Source organism: Xenopus laevis, chromosome 3L, assembly GCF_017654675.1.
Source record: "Xenopus laevis strain J_2021 chromosome 3L, Xenopus_laevis_v10.1, whole genome shotgun sequence".
NCBI classification, from domain to species: domain Eukaryota; kingdom Metazoa; phylum Chordata; class Amphibia; order Anura; family Pipidae; genus Xenopus; species Xenopus laevis.
Window position 1 is genome coordinate 122,144,773 of NC_054375.1, and position 18,597 is coordinate 122,163,369.

The window sequence follows — 18,597 nt, forward strand, 5'->3', positions numbered from 1 at the left end:
AATTCTAAGCCGTAGAGTAGTTGTCTGTAAGCACACCAGGTAGGACTAATGTCATAGTCAACTTCATTTCAGTTAGGCATTAAATTACTTATGGCACAATGTTACCCTAGGTACTGAAGGTTTTCTATAAGGCAGCAGAACAAACAGACCTACATTACATTGTATACATTATGTGTTTCTGCCATTGGTATGACACCATTTTCTTTTGAAGGTACCAACTGGATTGGTTTACGGAGGTTACAGGATCTGGACTTGTCTGATAATAGGATTGTAGAACTGCCAGCCTCCATCCTGCACTGCTTCAAATCTCTCAGGAATCTAAATGTAGCTGGAAACAAGCTAAAGGAGTTACCAGAACCCTGGTCATGTCCGCTTGTAAGTCTGGTGATGGACAAAGGCCTTTGTTAATCCCTCTATTGTAGTAAATTGCCATAAGAAAAAAACCCAGAGACATAAGTATATGTTCTGAGGGTTTCATGTATTTTCAAATCTTAAAAGACAACTAAAGCCTAAATAAAGAAGTAGGCTAGACATGTTATACACTATACTTAGGGCTTCTGTACAAGCCCAATGGAACCACAGCCCTTTAGCAGGGAAGATCTGTGTCTCCAAAGATGCCCCAGTAGCTCCCCGTCTTCTTTCCTGCTGATTCACTGCACGTGCTCTGTGCTGCTGTCACTTACTGAGCTTAAACACAGATGCAAACGATACTGCTTATATATCATATAAATGTCACAATATAAGGCTGATTAGTAATGAATAAAGATAATTACTACATGACAGCACAGACACCAATGCAACTAGCACCAGAATTTAATAATCAGCCTTATAGCATTCGCTTATATTACAGACCAACCTCATTATCTGCTTGATAATTTGCGACAACCTCTAACAGCTGCTCAGAGCCCACTGAGCATGTGAGTGTCACAGACACTTTCCAAGATGGTGACCCCCTGTGATAAGTTTGAAGTCCTGGATCATTGCTGCTATTGAGAAGCTGAAAGTTTAGACTGGTGTAATAAGTTCATTATATACAATATGGCATATTTAGCCATATGGATTTTTATGGTTTAGTTCTCTCCAATATTGTGCCATACTATGGCTTAATGAAATACAGAGTTTAAATTTCTGCAGCAAATAATGCATAGATTAGAGGAATGCTTGGAGGTTAAGAATTCTTTATTGTCCAACATGTCTTCACCTCACAGGGCTACTCACAGAAGCAAAAACAGTGGTTTCTTGTATCTTTATAAATACCATATTTATATATACCATATTGATGTGAGGTTCCTGGAGGAGAACTTCTTTAACCGGCTTAGGAGAAAAAAATGTATTTTGTGGGACTCTTGCTGTTTTGGAAATATTTAGATTATGGTAGCAGGTTGTTGAATTTTTCATTGCTCATTACAGAGTAACTGTTTTTTGATGAAGGAAACTATTTCTTCTATTACATACCATAAAAAGTACATATATTCTAATCTAAAAACTTGTGTCGGTGACTCCTGTTTTCTAATTGCACGGTTTCTTATTGTGCTCATTACAGAAATATTGCAAGGCCTCCAAAAATGCAATTGAGTGTGTCTCAGAGAACCTGGCTCTTTTCTGGAGGAACCATTTGATTGAAGTTGATTTTTCTGAAAATGCCATAAAAGAAGTTCCCAAATCTCTCTTCCAGTTGGAGGTAATGTTACCATGTATCTTTTCACATATATGATTATGACTAGGAAGTTTAAGTAACTGTAAGAAATCTCCAGCATGTAAGCGTGTTATTGCTCGTTAATGCACATTAGAAATAAAAGCAGAAAGTACCTTAAATCAGTTTGCTGATTCGAAAAAAATGGGCCAAACTCATTGTAGGTAATCCATCATATTGTTGCTTGTACACTGTCAGAACATAACAGTTTTTACTGTTTTAGAATTGTAAAGAAAGAAATATAATGAACAAGGTCATTATTGATAATTTCAGTGTCAGGGGGAGCCCAGAAAAGTTCAAGGAGAATACTGGAAAGTGATTATTAGACATATGCACTGAAATTTTACTATCACAAGTTCTTTATGCAGAGACACTCTATGCCATTAGTTAATTAGTAAGTGTGCACTGTATATCACGTACTGTCTTATATGGCAACTTTCCAAGGATATGTGAGGAGATATGAGCTGTCTGTACTTTACTGTGACGTAAGATGCAGCTTAGTCTGCATTCAACACTATCTGCAGCCTTCCACTATTATGTTTATTTACTCATTGTTGGCCCAGAAGTGCAGAAGCTTTAATTTGTTTTGTTCTTCAGTCTAAACCAATATTAGTTTACTGGAAGAAATTGTAGTTCTCATATTTCACCACAAGATGGTTGTTGGTAATGGAGACCACATCTTCTAGTGCATGTGCTGATGCCAAGTAATCTTGTCAGTGTCTGTAACAAAGAAGTATTACCCTGCAGCTAAGATCAGAGGCTCAGACAGAATGTGATATACTCATCATTTAAATGTGTTCTCTTCCCAGAGCTTGCAGTGCTTGAAGCTTTCCGGGAACCAGCTGACCACGCTGCCTTCTTCTGACACCTGGAACTGCACAAATCTCAAGTGTCTAGATCTGTCCAAGAACCAACTGGGAAGGTGTGTCCTGGCCCATTACAGGGCACATATTTTGAGTGTGGCAAATAGCATTGTGTACAAGAAATAAAAGCTAATCTTAGTCACTAGATGATTATTCATGGTTAGTTTACCTTAACATTCCAGCCATGTGTTCACATTTTAGATAGAAATGTCAACAAAAGTTGGCTGGATAGAGTCATCATGGCAGTTCATTATGAAGTGAGGCCCTGAAAACTTTTCTGTTGCTGGAGCGCCACTGTTCATGGCACCTTTTATTCATATTAAGTACTACTGATCAGCCTATGGATGTTCAGCTGATAAAACGCACCATATCACCTTGCTATACCTGCTGTCCCACAAAATGCCCTTTCCCCGAGGCTTTCAACCCCATTTCTGTTTTAAGCATTGCGACACTGCTTGTTTTTAAACCAAAAAGAAAATAGGCACACTGTGTAAAAAACACAGGTGGCTGCTATGGAATGTACACCTAACATGTTTCAGGAACACCCCTTAATCATATCCTATGATTAAGGAGTGTTCCCAAAACACATTAGGCATCCATGCCACAGAAGCCATCTGTGTGTTTAATGGAACAATGAGCAGTGTTTTTTATTTTACAAGGAAGAGTGCTTTTTCTTTTTGCTTTTGGATAATCACTGCTGGAGGAGTTCTGCATAATTGCAGGGACACTAAATCCTTAGCAGTCCTTCCTTAAAATTTAGTTGTGGGAGTAAGGGTGAGTCTGAGCCATTGTTCTGTATTACAGGTACTATGAAAAATACCGCTGGTATTACACTAAATGTGTGGTTCATCATTATCCTTTTGCGCCTACAGCTGCTCTGTTGGCTCCCATATAACCTTGGGCATAGGTTAGTTGCCATAGCTTGCACACAAATTCCAACATCCTCGGATAGCCTTTCTGAGAGTTTGAACTCTGCAGTTTGCTTACCTAGACCCTTTGGTCAATTCGGGCAGCAGCAAGTAGTATGGGAAAACATGTCTCTAATTGGTTGATTAGCAAATATTTACAGTAGCATTCCCAAGATTTCCTTGCAGTTTGTATTTTTTAATGTAGTTTATTACTGCAGAGCAAGCAAGGAAATTGAATATGCCAGCAAGAGTGCTCACTACTCAGATTACTGTCTCCAATACAGTATTTCTCACAGGCTTAGGCAGGTCATTAATTTAATCTCTTGTGCAAATGCAGCTCATGTGATATTGCATTGAATTTAACATGTGTACTTTTACTTGTGTCTCATAGTTTGAGGTATCATATCCTCAAAAATTGCTTGTAACATTGCTACTTCTTTAAGCACTATGGTATTTTCAGATATTTTTTTTTACATAATTACACTTTTTCACAGAAAGGCTTGGCATTGCATCTGGCTGAAGCAGGGTGGCTGATGGCAGTGGACTAAAGGACTGATTTATAGTTCAGTGAATTACTTTTGCAATTAATGTTCCATTATGCTGGGGTCTAAATAGAAAGTCTACAGAGGTCACAGCTGCCGCCATCCCAGGGGTCTGAGGGAGACTCATGAGCACAAATAGTTAGTACTTTCAGCACATAAGAAACAAAACACCAGTTCTCATACTGGGTTGTTTTTATTCATGTGAGGTATATATGTTTGGCATGGCACAACGTTCGCATAGGGGCCAACAAATATCAAATTACAACACTGCATTATTAATATCACCCCAACTGATATAATTTAGCAAGTTGATTTTTCTTAATCACATGGCCTTTATAAATAAACATCACACCTGGGGACATGTACAGTTGGATTCAGTTATTATTGAACTAGATACTGCAGTCTTTGGCTTTTCATGGGATGCTGATTGTGGAACTCTAAAAGTGCCCATCACTGAGTAGGAAGTGACAGTAGTGGTTTCTCTTTCATTTGCAGAAATGAGGAAGGCACCAGGACCAGACGAATGCCATTTTTTTCTACTAAGAGCAAAACAAAGACAGGGACAGATCCAGGTATAAGAAATAGAACTCTATAATCATAATATGCTTCATCTTGAGAATGGTTAACGGTACATTGGATTCTGCATGAGAAACAAAACCTGCAGCCCATCCAAACAGTTGTCTTGAGTCACAGTCTATCTAAGTAATCTCTTCAGTCCCTGTAGAACAACTGCAGACTTTTGGTTGCAGTCCTTACAATGAGCCTTTTCAGTACCTGTTCCAGCTAGAGCTCCTGCAAGTAGTTTCTCCCAGTATATTTAACCCTGAGCGATCTCTTATTTCTGTTTGTAGCTGAGATAGGTACACCAATGCAAACAGTTTCTGATTACATCTCCTGTAGCCCAAACATGTTTCCTAAGGGCCACCAACTGGTAAAAGTCACAGCCCATATCAGTAGTCCCCAACTCAAAACAGCCCCCAGTGCCCATATGTAATAGTAGTGGGTCAGTTACAGCAGAAGCCAACAGTTCCCAATCTAAAACAACCTCAATGGCCATACATAACAGTAATGAGTCAGTTACAGCCCAATCCAGCAGTCTTTCCTAATTACCCTATCCAGTCCATCTTGGGACCAAAGTTACAATTGCACAGTCCAATGTTTAGACACTGCATTACTTCTGCCCTGGAGTTATGTCCTTGTTCTTTTAAAGGCCCTTGGATGATTTGTATTTGCATTATGTCTGTCTTTGTACGGTTCCCAGGCTCAGCAGTGGAATTCCCATTGTTTCTAAAGGAATCACTGGAAGTTCTCTACTTGAACGACAACCAGTTGGAATCTGTACCTCCATCAATCTCTCAACTTAAGGGCCTCACAGAGCTCTACTTGGGAAAGTATGTAAAGTACTTATTGTTAACAACTTAACTTTGACAATTTCTTGTTAAATAAATTCACTCCTTTATCATAGGTGCTGTTGGGTGGCTATAATATTACATCTTTTTTTTTTTAATTGTTTTTATTTGTTTTGTAAATAACAAATAGAATTTACATATATACAATATGTGATGGAATGCTAATATTAAGGGGGCTTCTTATTTCTGAGAGTTAATGGTCAAGCCTGAAATAAGGGCAAAAAGCAATTTATGCAAATTTGGAAAAGATGCCATGGGCTTGGTGACAAATAACAATAGGCCATCAGCATATAAAACATATTAATGATGGATTTCTCCAACCTTAAGGGCAGACAACACGTGGAGATTCGGGGAGATTAGTCACCTGACGACAAATTGCCTCTTCTTCAGGCAACTAATATTCCCGAACGGCCTTCCCCCTGGTGATTTAGATTCTAGTCGGCGGGAAAGCAGTAAAAGGGGAGATTAGATGCCTGAACAAAAGGCGATTTGTTTCCGGGCGTCTAAATTTCCCCAAATCTCCACGTGTTTCTCTGCCCTAAGACCAAAAATGTCAGTATCTTGTCGAATGCGTATAGCCAAATGTTCAATAATCAAGGCAAACAGTAAGTGACTTGTTTTATATGGAATTTTTCAAAAAGGAAGTTTACATGGTTAACAAGCATAGTATTACATTTTTTTTTATTGGATATTAGAGTGGGTTTATTTCACAAATGATATGTATTTGTTTTGTTTTTACTGTCTATATTTCATTTTTGGGCCTTAGTTTAGGATTTTGTCATTTTGGATGGCAATTGATTAAAAAAGTTTTATTAGACAAAAAATAATTTCCTTGTGCTTGGAATTTACACTGTAGCCTTTTGCCAAGCTGTAAACCTGTTTCCGTTCTGCTGGCTATGGCAGTGACCTACTTGACATTAAGCAAGTTGTGTAACTGAACTGGAATAAAGGGTTTCAGGTTAAAATCATTGCAGCAGTTATGTTATAAACAGTGCAGATTATTATCTTTTTGAACATCCTTCTCCAGAGACAGACAAACCGCACTGGGCTTTTAAGTAAAGTATATATGGCTGCATGTAATATAAATCACTAACAGAAAAGATATGTGCAATCTGAAAACGTGTTTCTCTATTTACATTTTTTTTAATTTGTGCATATTTAAAGGCAAAGGAAACTTAGATTCACTTTGGGGTGCCAATCATTAAGCACACCACATTGAATTCACAGTATGAAAATAAATCCAGCAGCACTCCGATATATGATTCAATTTTTTATTTGTGCCACCAGCAATGCTTTGCTGGTGGCATAAATAAACAATTGAATCCCATATCGGAGTGCTGCTGGATTTATTTTCATACTGTGGATATATTTCTTGGCAGAGAGGTACACAGCCGTGCACCCGACGCTTCAAAAGGCGATATAGTGTAAGTGTGGCACCACTATTGACTTGACCACATTGAATTCAGTCACTAAGTATTTTACCTGGGCCAGTGCTCCTTTTAGGGAAAACGCACCAGTCCATGGAAAAAATATTGCAGTGCCACATTGCCAGTTTACTTTCCTTTCCCAGGCAATCCTAGCTGATGCTTAGATTTGAGCATGTGCAGTAGGGTGGTTTTATGTTAATTGACAACCTGTCCAGCAATTGATGGAGATCTGTTTAATTTAAAAGGTTTGTTATACCTGAGCGTCATTACCCAACACTTTTGGACTGTCAATATAATTTTTCCTTGAATTAACTTATTCCACCCCTTTCTAGCAATCCAGGTATCCGAGAACTTCCTGCAGATCTGGGGCAGTTGTCTAGTCTGTGGCAGCTTGACCTTGAGGATCTGAACATCTCAAACCTGCCCGGGGAGATCAGAAAGGAGGGTAAGAAAACTGCAATAGCTACCCACTTTCTCAGATACACTGGTTAGAGTTTACTAAATGCGATTATGATTTTGCAGACATATTATGTAAAGCGAAGGTTTACTATGACACTGACATATTCTCCACAGAGATTATATATCAGTGATCCCCAACCAGTAGCTCGCGAGCAACATGTTGCTCTCCAACCTCTTGGATGTTGCTCTCATGGTCCTCAAAGCAGGTGCTTATTTTTGAATTCCAAGCTTGAAAGCAATTTTTAATTCAATAAAAACCCAAGTATAGTGCCAAGTAGAGCCTCCTGTAGGCTGCCAGTCCACATAGGGGCTACCAAATAGCCAATCATAGCCCTTATTTGGCACCTCCTCATCTTGTGTTGCTCCCCACTCTTTTTACATTAGTATGTGGCTCACAGGTAAAAAAAAGGTTGGGGACCCCTGTTATATATTATTATATATATATGTAGGGACCCATAGGGTTAAGGTGTCCCCTATGGCTTTAATTCCCTACACCTCCTGATCTCCCTAGTTGCTGGGCAGATGCCCATTTAGCTAGTTGTGATTTGCATAGTTGTGTTATTGGCCAGGAGGTGCTGTGACAGCACCCTGTCACACTTGTTATAGTGAGAGAGAAGGGGTGGGTTCTGGGCTCTTTTGGCTGCTGGATGCTGATCCAGCTGGGCGTACCAAGGGGGCCTGTGTACATCAAGGCCCAGTGGAGCCATGTGCCTTAGAGGGACCAGTACCTCTAGAAGGATAAGTTGGGGAGCAGGGACCCCGTGAATGAGGCTAGTGAGTGGCAGGGATATAGTGAATAAAGTACCCCCTCTTGTAAAATATAAGGATATTATAAGTTACCGAGGAGTTTCATGACCATATAAAAACACGAGGCCGAAGGCCGAGTGTTTTTATACAGGTCATGGAACTCCGAGGTAACTTATAATATCCTCATATTTTGCAAATGGGGGTACTTTATTAATTATAATACACAAATTTCAATGAGTCATGTGACAGAAATGACATCAGAACTCACCGTTTATAACTGATGACATCAGAACTCACCGTTTATAAGGATATAATTTACAGGATATTCATGGCTTTTGTGTATTATATATCTATAATACACTCTCTAGGAGAGTGAGATAGAGAGTACAGATAGTAAGAGCAGCTTGGCTCAAACTAGGAGAGCAAGGAGGTAGTTCTCCTCTCAGGCAAGACTGGCCTGTAGTACAGGGACACAGCCTAATAGGGATAAGGTCTAGTGAGTTCCCTGATCCCCTGTGTGAGGATTTAGGTCAAGGTGCTGAGATCATGGGGGTGCCTCTATCCAGGTGGACGTTCAGGGAGTTCCAATGTGAGGTCTCTGGAGGAAATTCTATCTATTATTCAATCTACCTTGGAAGCTCTGTGTAAGCAGGTGTGCCTGTATATTCTGCATCTACCTCTGTAGCTAAGTGTGAGCGGGGTGTGACTATATATGCTGCCAATGCCTCTGTACTGATTTAAGTAAACCTGTGGATCATTTGTCTCAAACATATAAAAGTTATTTTGTTATACTGCAAGATCCTCCTGGCGCCCATTATTCCTATTTTATTGCACAGTAGACTGAGAGTTGTAGTTATACTACACCATTCCTGAAATCTTTCATTTAGCGAAGGCCCTAGCCTGAAGTGTTTGAGTCACATGTAACCCAAGCTCTAAGCACTAGCTGGACATTAACCCCTTTGTGGTCTGCTTAGCCAAGTTAGTGTTACATATATTATGTAATATACATCATTCACCAGTCCGTGCACCAGTGGAGCTTACAATCTAATCACAAACATAATGGTCAGTTTTAACCATTTGTACCCGGAGGAAACCCACACAGACACGGCGGGGGGGTAACATACAAACTCTTTGCAGATATTGTCTGGCTGGAATCCAAAAAAAGGGAGCAGTGCTAACCATTATGCCACCGTGATAAAGCTTTCCCTTATAAGCTCATCAAAATAAAGGTGCAAAGCTTCACAGAAAAATTGCTTTGGTGGTCATTAGATAATGAGATATCCAATCCTGCTGTACCTAGGGCCGGTTACTATCCTGGCTTACCTGCGAGCTCAGCTGAGAAGGGCAGAACGATGCCATCTGGTTAAAATGATAATTGTGGGACCCCCTCGGCAGGGCAAATCCACCCTCTTTGAAGTTCTGCAGACTGGGAAAGTGTCTCAGCTGATGCAAGGGGACAACACTATAAGAACCACCTGCTGGGAGCTGCAAAAGCCTGTGGGGACCATTGCAAAGGTGAGCAGCAGAGTTCAATTGTAGCAACCTAAAATGTGTATTTCTCTCATCGTTGTATGGGAAAATGAAAAGAACATAAACTCTACACACAGATATTGTTACTCTCCGCTTGGGTAGCCCCAGCTAGGATTAGAGTACAAAAATACAATGCTGCATTTGTCTTGTAAACAAATGCTTTCATTTGGAGCCTTGTGTTTTTAATTAAAACAAATAAATGATTGTGTTTAACAATCTTACTTTATGCTATAAGACTGTTGCCAGAAGAAAACTACAGCATGTAAAATCTAGAACGAGATACACAGTGCTGCCAGCCAACTGTTGGGATACAGAGAGCTGAAAAAAGCTTGGTTTAACGTTGGGCGGCCTTTCTGTAAATACTGAGAAGATCAGAAGTGAATGACAACAATTATTTAAATTAATATTTTTTAATAATGAAAACATATTAATCAATTAATAGATACAGTGTCTTATAAATGCAATATTCTTTAGTAATATAGTGTTATCAAGCCTGCAATCTATAGCTGTGGAGTGTGCAGCTGCCAAATCCTTTAAAAAGTATTAACAAAGTACATACATAGCTTAATTTTATGGTGGAGCAATATACAAAGAGCAACACTGCTGATAAAGTTGGCACAGGCCATTACATTACATTAATTACATTAATTTACTTTGTTGTTCCGTTGTAAACTCACCATGATATTTGATAATGTGCTTGAGCTGAGTGTGTGTAACATTTGAAATATGCACACTCTAGGGGGAAAGATAGGTAGGCTAGAGGAGAATGTGGGAGCCAGTTAAAAGTTAACATACGATAGTGTGACACTACTGTACGTCAATCCATTTTGATCCGTTATAATATAATATTAAAGCTGTATTATTTAATGCAGGGCAATGTGGTAAAGGCATATTTGCTACCTTCGCTTAGTAATACCTTGAGTCAAGCTGTATGTGTATGTTACGTACTTACACAGTCAATTTTGGTAACCTTGTATTTTCTTTCTTGCAAACAAAGGCATCCATAACTTCCTTACAGTTATCTTGTACATGATTCAGTACAGCTTCAAAAAAGAAATAACACAATCTTTTTCATTAATGTGAAACCCCCTTTTGTTTAATAATAAGATATTCCCAGAAAATACTTATTGGTAAATGTCAGCAGAGTTTTTATTGTATGGGGCCTTATATATTCATACATAGCTATCATAAACACTGTTTTTCCAGTGTAAGCAATCCCGATTTGTCCAGCCTTTCTGCAATCTTTCATCCAGGGGCGGTCCTGGCCCCTCCGCCATCCAAGGCAGCAGTAGTTGCTGCCGCCCCCCCTCCCCCATGCGCTTACCTTTTTGCGCCTGAGCTGGTCCGGGGGGATCCACCAGTGTACTAGTGCAGAGAGCCTAACTGTGCTCTCTGCGCTAGAAGAGCCGAATTTCCAGTTTGAAAACTGGAAATTCGGCTCTTAAAGTACCAGTAGCGTAATTTTTGCCGCCCCTGGTACCTAGTGGGGCACTGCCGCCTGAGGCGATAGTCTCAAGTCGCCTCATTGGCGAAGCGCTTCCATCCTCCTTTCCCAGGGCTCTCTCTTCTCTGGGCTTTCCCTATTTCTTTAATGACCTCTTGGAGGCCATTGTTTTTCTTATTAACTTCCTTAGTTATGAATTAGGCCACATAGGTTGGTCCTTAATGCTTCTCTCTTAAGTCAATAAACTGAGAACTAGGGGTAAGCAGAAAAAGCTCACGCACATACCACTTCTGCCTACGCTCCCTTAGTTCAGGCCCTGCTGGTTCACAAGTACCAGCAGTTTTAGGGCAGAGGCACGCTCAGATTCGGGGAGATTAGTTGCCCAGCGACAACTCTCCTCCTCTTCATGGCTACTAATCTCCCCAAACTGCCTCCCGCTGGCAAGAATGTAAATCGCCGGCGGGATGGCAATCAGTGTGTTTCGTTCTCCAAAGTTGCCGAAGTTGCCTCACTCAGAGTGCCGTCCCGCCGGCGATTTTGATTCTAGCTGGCGGGAGGCAGTTCGGGGAGATTAGTCGCCCTGAAGAAGAGGTGATTCATCGCCAGGCGACTAAGTCTCCCTGAATCTGAGCATGTGTCTTTTCCTTTACACAAGGGAGTCTGTATCAGATTAGCATTAAATAGATTTCAAATTTCAAGATATTGTCTACAACAAGAAGCATACTATACCAAGGCTTTGCCACCATACGCATGGAGCCCCATAATATTTCAAGGCTTTGCCACCATACACATGGAACCCCATGATTTCTATGTAATGTCTTCTTAACGTTTTTTTAAAAGTTGCCAAGTCACCTTACAAGCCCTTCTCCTCCAGAGGAAACATATCCAAATCATCCCCTAACTCAGTTTAATTAGCTTAGATATACAGTAATATTATTCATTGGCTTGAATCTGTTTTTAATTATTTATTATATGAAAGTACTTAGCTTTTTGATGTGTGTGGGGGGGCACAGACAAGATTTGCAAGAAAGGTTGAATTGCGTTTGACTGATGAAGAATTAGTCTGTTAACCAACCTTACTGCATTTCATCCTCTTATGAAGGTAACCTGTCTTCTCACAGAGCTCTTTGTTTTTCCCACACTTGTTTAAGTAGGTCGATTCTGTGCAGTTCCATGTGTGGGATGTTGGAGGTTCTAATGCAATGTCTGCTGTGAACCAGTGCTTCTTCACTGACAAGGCCCTGTATGTGGTGGTGTGGAACCTTGCCCTTGGAGAGGAGGCTGTTGCCAATCTTCAGTTCTGGCTTCTAAACATAGAGGTGAGAGGACACTATTTGCATACGTGTTAGGAATATCAATGCGGGTACTGTATGGGATCCATTATCTGTAATTCTTGGGATCTACAGTTTTCCTTAATTTGGAGAACCATTACTTAAGGCTACTAAAAACATTTAAACATATACATGTAAACAATAGTATTGTTTGCCACCACCATGGATTAATGCTCAATTATTTATCTATATAATATATAATTGTTACAGAGGAAAAAAAATCTGTTCAAGGCAAAGAATTGTTTGCTTTAGCAGGACTCTGGAAAATTGCATTACTTTATTTTAGGAGGTTCTGGATATAATGGCTTTCCCCACTCCCATATATGTATTGTACAGTAGATTTCTTATTTATTTATACCATTCTGATCAGGGGCGTAACTATAGAGGAAGCAGACCCTGCAGTTGCAGGGGGGCCCAGGAGTGTAGGGGGCCCAGTGAGACCCTAATTAATTAGCAATTTTAATATATCTTGGTAAAATAGGCCAACTTATAAATATTTTGGGGCCCTAAATTGAATTTGCTATGGGCCCCAGTAACAACTAGTTACGCCACTGATTTCTGGTCATGTCAGGGCAACCAATCCGGGTCTATTAAAGTATTGACACACTAGGCATTGCAAGTTTGTAACAGTTTTAAGCTGTTCATGATAAAAGTGTGCTTTCCAACTTTATAATTAAACCAGATCCTGTTTAGATGTTTTTGTAAAAAAAAAAAAGGTTTAAAGCATATCCAGTATAGTGTATATATATAGGAAATGCAGAAAATGACTATGCAAGAATATCTAATTTCTCGCTATCCTCTCCTCTCGTATCCTATCTGTTAATGTATTTTGGATGGATCTACCTAATTCTTGCATAGCCCAACAAACAAAAATTCCTGTTTTCTAGGCAAAAGCTCCCAATGCCGTTGTTCTGGTTGTAGGGACACACCTTGATTTCATAGAAACGAAATTTCGGTTGGAGAGAATTGCTACTCTTCGGGCATACGTTCTGGCGTTGTGTCGCTCGCCATCTGGCTCCAGAGCAACTGGCTTCCCTGATATCACTTTCAAACACTTACAGTGAGCACATTTTCATTTAAAGGTGGTAAATAAGCAGTTTATTTTAATGTTGTTATAGTTGTATCTAATTTTTATTTCTCTGGCTTTCACTATTCAGTGAACTTTCTTGCAAAACATTGGAGGGACTGGATGCCCTCCGCCAGCTGATATTCCATGCTGCCTGCAATATGAAGGATGTGGGCAGCACCATTGGATCCCAGAAACTAGTAGGGAGACTGGTAAGTTTTAATTATGCTCTACGAATACAGTACAATAGAACTCCACTTTTGCGTTTCTCAAGGGACCAAGCAAAACGTATATAAAATTCAGGAAAACACAAAATCGGGGAAAAGGACCGTCAGTATAGGACCGTGAATTATCAGTAAATAATCTGGAAACATTTAATTCTACTGTATTACAGGTTATTTAATTCAAAAGACATATTAGTGGTCCATAAAACTCTTTATTTCCCTGAAGATGCACCTTTTCACTCCTTTGCAACTTTGTGGTTTATTCATTTGTTGATTTACATACAAAGGACATCTCTTAGGCATGGACAGTCTTAATTTTCAACAAAAAGTTCTTTGCAGTGGGCACAAAACATATGTAATCACATTTTAATCATAGAGGCAGAGTTTTTAGGACCATTAAAATTCTTAGAGGAGTTTAACACATGTCCAAAATATATCCTTTTACCAAAAATCTATATGCTTTTTTTTGGTTATGCACAAAGATCCCAAGAAGCTACCTGAACCTCCAGGAGGCTGTGCTAACTGAGCAGCAGAGACGGGCTCAAGGGGATGAGGTACAATACCTGAATGATGAGCAGATAGAACAGATCATTGATCAGAGCCCCACAAATGATATACGAGATTATGAAGACATGCAGGCAGGTATGTGACCGAAGTTGTATTAGCGAGAATCTGTATGTGCATTATAACACTCCAGAAAAACCCAGACTAACACATTTCTCAAATACAGTGTTATCTGTACTAGCTCAAACACACACACACACACACACTGCATCATTTATATTCCATGATACAAACTATGAATTATTATTGTATAAGGGCACAGGTACGCACTGGCATCCACTTAAATTAAAATCTACCTTTCTTTTGCATCATATAATTCAATATTTTATATACGTTTCAATATCTCTACTGTCCCAGTCATTGTGTGAGCTAAGTTGTCAACAGACATTTGGATGCCTTTTGAGCAAGGCCACTGATATAAATTAATCATAATGCTGATCCAGGGTCCAGTTCCCATTCTAAAGATGGCTATAGACGTGCAGATTATCAGGCTATATCTGATGGATGAACGAATGTCTGTTCTAATCTTCCGACCTGCAACTAACCATTCAGATTAATATAAAAGAGAACAAATCACACATTGCTCAGGCCATTATTTGACAGGCAGCCACCGTACAAAAGTTATGTCTGACAAATAGTAGCGACAGTCTCCCATTGATATCGTTAGACATGCAGAGTTATTATCAGTGGGCAATATAAATCTTTTAACCTGTCCGATTGACTGACCGACCGATCGACATGGCACAAAAAATGTTGGGATAATCCACACGCTGTTCAAAAATCGCACGAATCTTGTTTCGTACGATTGTATCATTGCGTCTATGGACAGCTTAAGGCAACCTAAATATATTCTGTTTGTGGGTATAGACAGAGATGTTTACAGCAGTTTAACAAATAGAAATAGGGGTGACTTCCTAGGGACCCCTTCCCTCAGAGCAGCTGTTGTCTGCAGAGAAAGAATGGGATGCTACCTGGGTTAGTATGTAAAGTATGCAGGTTTCTTTTTGGTGGACCAATATCAATAATTTCCTTTGCTTTTCTCCTTTGCATCCTGCAGCAATCGGTTTCCTGATAGAAACTGGGACATTGCTTCACTTTCCAGACACCAGCCATGGCTTAAGAAACCTTTACTTCTTGGATCCTGTTTGGCTGTCAGAATGCTTGGAGAGGATTATCAACATTAAGAGCTCCAAGTCTGTGGCCCGTAATGGGGTGATTAAGGCAGAAGATCTCAGAATGCTGCTGGTTGGGACTGGCTTCACCAAACAGACTGAAGAACAATATTTCCAGTTCCTGGCAAAGTTTGAGATTGCTCTTCCTGTAGCCAATAACAGGTGAGAAAATACAGGTTTCATTCTGACTATGGGGCATTTCTCATTAAAAATGCAGTAAAGTTACAATACGGAAAGTCAGACTTTTCTCATAGCGCTTGCAACATATAAAAGAATCAAAATACACAAAAAGTTTTCCCACAAAGCAACCATGATATCTTGACATTTATGCTAATGGCTGGCTTCAGTAGCTCCTAAACATGTTACTAACTAAAAATAAACAGGATTTGCAGTATGTGCCAGCATTATGGACCTACTGGAGGATGAGGCTTGTAATTGTTAAATTTTAAAGAAGGCTTCTGCTGAATGGACACCTAAACGGACACCTTTATTAAAAAATTTGTGTATGGTTGGGTGTTATGTATTGCAAAGTCTCATCATTTCCGATAGCTTTGTGACATTCTGCAAAAAGAAAGGTCCATAAACTTGCTATAGATGCACCCAATGTCAAGGAGCATGGTGTAACTTAAGTGTTATAACAGAGGCTAAATCTTGGTATGATATTTTGAAACAATGCTACAGCTCACCAGACAAACTGAAAAAGAACTTAAAGGGGTTAGTCACCTTTATGTTAACTTTCCGTATGTAATAGAATGGCTTATCATAAGCAACTTTTCAATTATTTTTCCAACTTTTTTGATTAAATTGCCCTTAGTCCATCCTATATGAGATTTTTTTTTTGTTTGAGAGTAAAGCCGAGTCATGACTTTGGATAGAATCCTACATGCTTTTTTCTCAGCGCAGGCTTTGTAGCGTTCAATTCCATTTTCTTTACACGTCAACAATTGCCACCAGTACCATTACCTCAATTTCATCCTCCCAGGGGGACCAGTCAGAGCTTTACAGCTTGTCAGTTTAGGTATAAAACAATTAATAGAATGGCTGTGCAAAGAAGATGTCCCAGTGATGAGTTTGATTTATAACCCGCTGCATGTGTCATGTTAGAAATAAGGGGAACCATTTAGTGCTGCTAAAACTAGTATGAAATATCTGTGAATTAAGACTTATTCTTCTTAAAACGTGGCCAATTTGGGAGAGTTACATTGCATTCACTAGTTCTTGGAAAGAGGAGACTCTAGTTAGGGTTCCCTTTTTCCTCACTGAGTGGGTTATAAAGGAGCAGCCTTTAAGTAATGGAACATGACCCAAACTGTAGGCACATTGCCAAGTTGCATAATGTCAGCTTTGTCAGGCCTTGCCGTAGCAGCTATAAATCAGGTCAAGTCTGGGCAGAAAGACTCTTCTATTCATTGTGCTGAAAAAGTTGTCTGAGAGTTCTTTTTGGAATTGGATTGTGAGCTTAATGTACAAGAGCTTTAGTAGCCTGGGGCTTGTATATTAATGCCTCTCCCTGTGACAAATTATTACAAGAAAAAAAAACATAAAATATTTTTTTCAATTCACATTAGGTGCACATTCATTAAAATCACAAGGTCATGTTTATTACTCTAGATTTTTGTCTCCAGCCATTTGATAGCTTAGGTGACATCTAGAAAAAAAACTTGAAGATTCGCATTTTTGTCTAAAAGACTAAATTAGAATATCTATTTCCTGTTGATTTTTGTAATATTTTAGGAAATCACCATTTCTGAGGTTGTTTTGCAGCCAAATGTGGGTTTGCAGTCCTGCCTCATACTCATTAGTGCATCATAGTCTTTTTAACCTTCCATGTAAGTCTCCAGTCTGTTTAACCTTCCATATCTGTCTCCAGTCAGCCCATCTATTCTGCAACTCTTCTCTCACTTACCTTGCAGTAAAGTGGCACCTATCCGAGATATAGTTTCAGAGTATCTGTCAGCTAAGGCGATGAGCAACCCAAGGGGTATTGTACTTGCGCTGTGACTTCCTGACTCTTGCCAAGTCTGATCTTTGCCATTAACTGTGAAAGAGGCAAAAAAAGACTGTCTAGAAAACTGTCTGGTAAAAGGAGAAAGACAATCACTATTAAACAAAAGAAAAAATCTGCAAGCTCTGCATGCATGTGCTTTAACATTGGAGCATTGGAGTTTCCTCCGTATGGAAATAGAGATTATTTGTGGTGTATGGACTTAAACACGTAAAGATATTTATCTGTGAATTAACTTTGTGTGCCTTTGAACTATGCACAGAATTAGAACTTTGAGGTTATGTAAGTCTAGTATTTATGTTAGGTTAGTCTGGTATTTATGTGTACTGAGCCCATTGACTGGGTCGCAGTAAGGAGGCCCTTAGGAACATTGCAATGTAGTGGTACCTTATTTGGTAAGTCCAACACCCATGCCCTCCATTCAGATACACAAACACTGCCCAAGAGGAGGGTGGAAGGAGGTCAAGCCCAGGTAAATCAGGGAATCTACTCATTTTTGGTTGTTTTGTTTTTAAATGTAATTATTATTAGAAGGGCTGAAAATAATTTTAATTGCATTTTGATTGCCCAACTGACACTGCTGAAATGGTCAATGAGCCATTAATTAGAGCACTATCAAACTTTAATAAGGCACCAATGGCAAAGTCATTAATGGGTGGTTTTCATCATTGGTCTGAATAAGTATTTTTAGTACTTTTACATTCAATGCAAGCCTTGTTAGAGTCTCTGTTCATGGATTATCGTTAAGGGCCAGGGCCCTGTTCCTCTCCAGATGTTTTTAAATGATGTTGTCTTCTGACTTTTCTTGTAGTTACCTTTTGCCACACCTGTTGCCGACAAAGCCTGGCATGGATATCCACAGCTTGCGGCAGCTTACTGGGAGCACAGTTCAGAGGTTGTTTAAGATGAGCTTTGTTCCTGTTGGATTCTGGCAGCGGTTTATAGCTCGGATGTTGATCAGTCTGGCAGAAATGGATCTCCAGGTGAGTTCAGAGATAAGTAATGGGAACACCTAGAAAGTTACATGTCAGCATTACTACCATGCACAATTAGGAATAAAATTCATTGTTGAGCATATTTTTTTTTATATCATCCAGATGGCAACACATGAAACAAAACAATTTGTTTTTCTGTAAAGTGATACTGCATCTAGTTCAGATTGTATAATGCACTGCTGGCTTAGTTTAGATTTTCCACAAAGGGTGTAGATGGG

At 39.5% G+C, this 18,597-nt stretch overlaps 1 protein-coding gene across 4 annotated transcripts in view; it reads left to right on the forward strand.

Annotated features, from left to right (window-relative positions):
- The window catches only part of lrrk1.L (leucine-rich repeat kinase 1 L homeolog), an 80,339-nt gene that overhangs the window by 41,042 nt on the left and 20,700 nt on the right, over positions 1 to 18,597 (forward strand). For all 4 annotated transcript variants that reach the window (XM_041586876.1, XM_041586877.1, XM_018253271.2 and 1 more), the window contains 13 exons: positions 212 to 375; positions 1,544 to 1,681; positions 2,503 to 2,615; positions 4,502 to 4,578; positions 5,268 to 5,397; positions 7,175 to 7,287; positions 9,349 to 9,563; positions 12,177 to 12,341; positions 13,241 to 13,413; positions 13,511 to 13,631; positions 14,126 to 14,285; positions 15,265 to 15,541; positions 18,196 to 18,367. In XM_041586876.1, the coding sequence (XP_041442810.1) occupies positions 212 to 375; positions 1,544 to 1,681; positions 2,503 to 2,615; positions 4,502 to 4,578; positions 5,268 to 5,397; positions 7,175 to 7,287; positions 9,349 to 9,563; positions 12,177 to 12,341; positions 13,241 to 13,413; positions 13,511 to 13,631; positions 14,126 to 14,285; positions 15,265 to 15,541; positions 18,196 to 18,367 (2,018 nt within the window). The remainder of the gene's footprint in view (positions 1 to 211; positions 376 to 1,543; positions 1,682 to 2,502; positions 2,616 to 4,501; positions 4,579 to 5,267; positions 5,398 to 7,174; positions 7,288 to 9,348; positions 9,564 to 12,176; positions 12,342 to 13,240; positions 13,414 to 13,510; positions 13,632 to 14,125; positions 14,286 to 15,264; positions 15,542 to 18,195; positions 18,368 to 18,597) is intronic.